The sequence below is a fragment of the Ursus maritimus genome, unplaced genomic scaffold (assembly GCF_017311325.1).
Source record: "Ursus maritimus isolate PB19 unplaced genomic scaffold, ASM1731132v1 scaffold_26, whole genome shotgun sequence".
Lineage (NCBI taxonomy): Eukaryota > Metazoa > Chordata > Mammalia > Carnivora > Ursidae > Ursus > Ursus maritimus.
Window position 1 is genome coordinate 39,121,334 of NW_024425119.1, and position 6,628 is coordinate 39,127,961.

The 6,628-nt window shown below is 40.4% G+C and overlaps 1 protein-coding gene across 1 annotated transcript; it reads right to left on the minus strand.

Moving 5' to 3' along the window:
* Positions 1–4,941: 4,941 nt before the first annotated feature.
* On the minus strand, positions 4,942–5,885 carry LOC103675611 (olfactory receptor 8S1-like). Its single transcript, XM_040641915.1, is given in 2 exon segments — positions 4,942–5,630; positions 5,633–5,885. Coding segments are annotated over 2 exon segments (942 nt in total).
* Between the last annotated feature and the right edge of the window lie 743 nt (positions 5,886–6,628).

The window sequence follows — 6,628 nt, forward strand, 5'->3', positions numbered from 1 at the left end:
AAAAGAAGGCTGGATTAGGAGAGTGAAAGATAGGGACCAGAAAGGAGAGAGGAGAAATTTCAGAGCAATCATAGTGGACATTACCAAGTTCCAGGCATTTTCTGATTCAGAAGATTTCCTGTCGCTTTGGTCTTTTCATGGTGGGATCTCATCTGGACTGGGATGGTCTCTATGCGCATGAGAACCAATATTTCTGTAGATTCGTTACAGGAAAGACAATCAGTCCTTTTATTTTTTTTTTCCTGGTTGGAAGTCACAGTGAGAACAGAAAACTGATTACCCCAAGGCTAGATAGTCCTAAAGGTAGAAGCTTCAAGACAAGAATTTTCTGAGCTCTGGCCTTGTCCTGCCTTTCTCTCCTACTCATTACATGGTAAGACTATCAAATCCTCAACAAAAACTGTGAGGAGCTTCCCTCCAATGGTCATAGGCCCAACCACTAAGGTATCTCTTTATTTCATTTTCTCTCTGATTCTAAACACTGTCATAGAAGAGTCTGGATAGTGAGTGATTCTCCCGAAAACCCTTGAGAAGAGGGTATATATAGATTACGCAGTCAGTAATTGGCTGACTGAGCCTGGCAACCTAGGAGGTAAAGGCGCCAATGTCTTGTATTCCCTGAAGTCATAGCTTGAAGCCCAGTTTGAAACTCATTAACTAGATAAGTTGCAATTTGTAAGAGCCTCAGATGATTCTATTCAGTATGGTCTTTTGGAACTTCTGTGTTGAAGTTATAGCCTAGGGTAAGATCACTCTCCCAAAATATAGCCCCTTCGAGTATTGAATATTTCATTCTGAAGGAATTTGAGAAATGGCAAGTGCAGGAAGGACTTTCTGATCTTTGCCTAAAGGAAATTATAAAACCCTCATGTGAGAAGTGCCCTCTATACCTGGAGGAAAGGAGCATCCTTACTGCCAAAGGTGAAGGGACACAGAGAGGAATCTGAATAGGCCTTGCTAATTACCAGCCCCCACCTCCCCATTCCCATTTACTATACTTAGCTCACCTTTGTCTTATCACATCTTTCCATGACTTTCCTGTCTTTCTGTAAAAACACTCAGGTTTGTACCCTTTGATCAACATATTCCCATTGTGAGGTGTTAGCTAAGCTATGGTGGGAATCAAATTGCAGTATATAAGTGTATCAAAGTAATATGTTACACACTTTAAACTTACACGATGTTGTATGTCAATTATATCTCAATAAACCTGGGAAAATAACCCACTCGAGTTTAACTGTTTCTTCTGGTCTTCCTTTTCTTATGTCCCACAAAACTTATCTTAAATAAATTTGTATCCTTTTCTCTTGTTAATTTGTCTTTTGTTACAGGGGTCTCACTCATGAACATGAAATGGTAGAGGAAAAAGGTATGTTTCCTCCCTAGAGGTGTAAGTATCCTAACTGATTTAAAACCTTGGATTCATACAGCATTTGCGGAATTAGTAAGCTTTTTTCTTTTAATCTTGAGAAATTCTAATGAAACCAGAATTCAAAAAGGAAGAAACAGAAAATAACACAGTCATATTACAATCTCCTTGTTTTAGTTTCTTCATTCTCACCTACTTGAAAGAAAAATTTTCATAACATTCAATTTAAGATATAAAATCAGGCAACATATTATAGATATTGTCTTATAGTATGCTAGATAAGATTCTTTTAAAAGGGTGGAGTTTTTGGAACAAATAATATTGTCATTTAAGTATATTATTCGGTACAGTGATAGCAGCACTCCATCCAGTCTTAAGGGTTAACTTAAGGGTTAGCAAATTAATACACTCCTTGCTTGCTGACTTAGGGCCCTTGATCTGTAACAGAACTAATTTGCTTTCTTTGAGATTTACAGACCACTGGTCTTGGGGAATGAAAGACCAGAACTTTCCCAAGCCGCAGAGGCCTGCAAGTCTGTCTTGAAACTGCATTGGCCAGCAATCTTTTAGCAAAATGTTTTTCTTTTTTAAGGTTGCACAAATGACTCTACCAACCCTCTTTTGTGCCTCTTTAGACCTTGCCCTCCTTTACAGAAAGAACAGAATACTCTTGAACAACCACCCCGGGGCACCAAGGGACCGGACCTTCTTGCACAACCTGAGAACACCAAGATAACTCTGTAGCTGTCATCATCAAGCCTGCATGTAATAAAGAAATGTCACAGACCCCTGCACTCCCTTAGCTGATTAAACCCCTTTAAAACTCTCTGGGCCAGGCAGAAACCTCAGAGTTGGCTTTTGGACAAGAATTTGCCTTCTCCAAAGGTGGCCAGCCTCCTGAATAAAGCTAATATTCCTTTTCAGTCAAAACTCCTCTCTTGAGTATTGGCCTTTTGAGTGACAGGCAGCCAAAATTGGGTTTTGGTAACAAAATTACTTTTTGGTACAGTTATAATATTAAGCATGTATTTAGTGCTCACTAAATGTGTGTGTGTTTGTGTGTGTGTGTGTGTATTTTTAAAAAGAAAACCACAGGCCCCAAATGCCATCACTTAGCTTAAGGCCCCATGTCAGTAAACCAAGACTTAATACATAACCTAACTGCAGTTTCAACCTCCCAGAAAGGTAACCTTTAGCCAGTCAGCATGGGAATTTCCCGGTCAACACTAGGAAATTTACTGATAGGCCCCTTCTGTTCTCCTTAGGAGAGCAACCTTGCCTAAAACAATGGATTCTTTCCTAATAATTTCCTTTTTTCCACTCCCTCTCCACCTTTGAAAGCCTTCCCTTTGGAGCTCCCTTCTACTTGCTAGACGGAATGTTGCCCGATTCATGAATTAATTAATAAAGCCAATTAGATCTTTAAAATTTACTCAGTTGATTTTTTTAACTTAAATATATGTGATATCAAGCATACATTATAATATACATATCAAAGCACACTAAAGTTACTGAATTAAAACAAATCTGGTATCCTAGAGAAGTGTGGTGTGGGAGCTTAGAGAAAATGCTTTTGGGTATGCAGATTGTTTTCAGAAGGAGGTAATAAAATGTTTTCTTTGCATTGTATACATGAGGTAGTGAGCTATTCCATTCAAGTGTGTACTCTTTTCAAAATTTTGTTGACATATTAACTCTTATTGTGCTTTTGTGTACTGCAGGACAAGAGATAGTCATGAACACCTAAAGGTTCCTTAGTGGTTCTATGTTACTCCTCTGCTGAGGTTGTTATAAAATATTGTTATCTTGGGTAATAATGCAGTCAAGACTGACTATTTCTAGTACTCAGGCAAGAAGCAAAACAGGAAAATAAGTTGAAAATGAAACAGAATGTTGAAATGGGTTGAAACATGTTTACCTTATATGAAAATCCAAAGTTAGGTAATTATAGATCGAAAGAGAATGTTTTCCAAGAAGAATTGATAATTGGCAAAAATGGCTTAGACAAATATCCTTTAGGCAGAAGGCCCGTGGAGTTCTGCAGAGGGTGGTTTGAGGGCACCAGGTGGGCACAGGAACATAAAGAAGTGGGAGGCGTGCAGACAGATAAGAAGGACCACGGGGCTTAGAGTCCTCCAAAGTGGAAAGAGGTCATCATAGACCTTGTGTAGGCACATTTTTTGTATTTTGGTTTCATTGTAAATTCAGGGCAAAAGTCTTTCTTCATGATCAGTCCCAGGCATTGATGCAGTGAATTCCCTACATCCATACATATTCTGGGACAAACAGATGCTCTGTATTTGACAGCTTCTCAGAGATCTCCCTCTCCAGACTGACTCCTTCTCCATCTCTATGTAGCACGATTTGCTTGTACTGAGTCCTCTCCCTTTCCACAGCTCTCCCCTCTCCTCATCATTTTAGCTTTATTCCCTTTTATGCTCTGTGTTTGTTAGTTTTGTTGTTTTGAGTGTTAGTTTATATGTTTACATGCTGTGAAAGGCAGAATTCTAAAGATGGCCCTTCAAGATTCCTGCTCTGTGGTTCTTCAAACACAAATCTAGAGACTGCTGTGAAGGGATTTTGTAGGTGTAATGAAAGTCCCAAACTAGCTGACCTTAAAATATGAGATTATACAGGTAGGCCTAATCTATTATCAGTCCTTTAGAAGCAGAGAGTTTTCTCCAGATGGTAGAAGATGGGGACATGAGAGAGATTCAGAAGGTTAGAAGTAGGCGACACGCTGTTTTGAAAATGGAGAGGACCATGTAAGAAGTGAAGGGGCTTCAATAAGGACAAATGATCCCCAGTCAGCATCCAGCAAGGAAATGGGGACCTGAGACCTACAGTCTCAAGGGACCAAATTCTGCCAACAATCTGAACCTCCAGAGCCTGTGGAGAAGAGCCCAACCCAGCCAGCACCTTGATTTTGATCTTGTGAGACCCTAAACAGAACCCAGTGGAGTCTTCTCCAATTTCTGACCTAGAGAACTGTAAGGTAATAAGTGGATGTTATTTGAATTTGCTGAAGTTTTGGTAACTTACTATGGCAGTAACAGAAAGCAATAGAGATTAGTATACCTAGTAAATTATGACCTCCTTCTGTTGGCCACATTTTCTATTTCTGCCTATTTCCAGAGACCTTATCACCAGCCACAACTCTTTCCTCCACCCCATAAAGCCCAAGTCTTTGTTTTCCCTTTCTTAGAGACCTAGGATATTTTATTCCTATAAAATCTTTCCCCAGACACGTTAATTCAAATTAAACATTCAGCACACAAAATATTTCAGGGTCCATCATAATTTGACTGATGTTAAAAAATGTGAATCATGAATTGACATGTTATTAACTAAATCTATGAAGCTGAGAAGGTTTTCTGACTTATGTGCTCTGTGTCTGAATAGGATTGATTCTGAGCCATGGAAAACAAAATAGCTTCTAGCACTTTCCTTGATAATTTTTAAAAAGGGAGAATCAGCAACACACATTGCAACATGTGACAAAACAGAAAATCAGAAACTTAATGTCAGTCATGAGATTTCTTGCTGCAGTTCTACTTTATGTTTCTTTCATGTTATATCTCTTCTGTGCTGAGACATTGTAGATATTTTATCATCATTCTTCTCAGAGCTGCTTTCACCTCCTTGTTCTTCCAGCTGTAGATGAGTGGATTCACCAGGGGAGTGATCACACTGTACTGTATGGAGAGGATTAACTCCAGAGGTGAGCCTGAGGTTGGCATGAGATAGCGAACAATGGCTGAGCCGTAGAACAGGATCACTGCAGTGAGGTGGGAGGAGAAGGTGGAGAAGGCCTTGCTTCTGCCTGTGGTGGAGCTGATGCTCAGGATGGTGGAGAGAATGCGGACATAAGAGAAGAAGATCAGGAGGCAGGTCCCAATGGCATGCAGGAGGGCAGAGCAGAGTAGCATTGCAGAGTTGGTGGAGACATCGGAGCAGGAGAGAGGGAAGAGGGAAGGCAGCTCACAGGAGTAGTGGTGGATGGTTTGAAGCGCACAGAAGTCCATATTCAAAGCCAGGAGGATGTTCATGAGTGCATCCAGAAAGGCCACGACCCAAGAGCCCCACACCAACCTCTCACATAGCTGTTTATTCATTACCTGTCCATAGAGCAGAGGGTGGCAGATGGCAGCATAGCGGTCATAGGCCATCACTGAGAGCAGGCAAGCCTCAATCCCTGTAGTGGCAAACACAAAGAAGACCTGAGCCAGGCAGCCCTCTACTGAGATGGCTTTCCTCTGAGGAGGTTCTCCAGCAGCTTGGGCACAGTGACTGAAGAATAGAAGAGGTCTTGGAAGGAGAGATGGCTCAGGAAGAAGTACATGGGTGTGTGGAGGTTAGAATCTGTATGGATCAGGAGTATTGTCAGCAGGTTCCCCAGCAGAGTCAGAAGATAAATTATCAGGAACAGAACAAAGAGCAGAACCTGGATATGGGGGTCAGCAGACAGCCCGAGAAGGATGAATTCTGTGATGCCGCTGTGATTCCTTGAGGCCATTTGTGGTCACTGTTCTTTAGAGAAAAATTAGTAAGAGGATTGAAATCTCTTCTTTCCATAACAGTTTCCAGAAGGCATCACTCTTCACTATTTATTCCAAAAGAAAAAGGACCTAAATAAATAAAATCATGAATGAAAGGGGAGAGATCACGACTGACACCAAGGAAATACAGACAATTAAGAACATATTATGAGCAACTGTATGCCAACAAATTAGGCAATATGGAAAAATGGATGCATTCCTGGAATCTTATAAACTAGCAAGACTGAAACAGGAAGAGGTAGAAAATCTGAACAGACCTATAACCAGCAAGGAAATTGAAGCAGTAATCAAAAACCTCCCCAAAAATAAGAGTCCAGGGATACATGGCTTCCCAGGGGAATTCTACCAAACATTTAAAGAAGAAATATTACCTATTCTACTGAAGCTGTTTCAAAAAATAGAAATGGAAGGAAAGCTTCCAAACTCATTCTACAAGTCCAGCATTACCTTGATCTCAAAACCAGACAAAGACCTCACTAAAAAAGACAATTACAGACCAATATCCCTGATGAACATGGATGCAAAAGTACTCACCAAGATACTAGCCAATAGGATCCGACAGTACTTTAAAAGGATCATTCACCACAACCAGGTGGGACTTATTTCTGGGCTGCAAGGGTGGTTCAACATCCATAAATCAATCAATGTGATACACTACATAAATAAAAGAAAGGACAATAACCATATGATCCTCTCAATA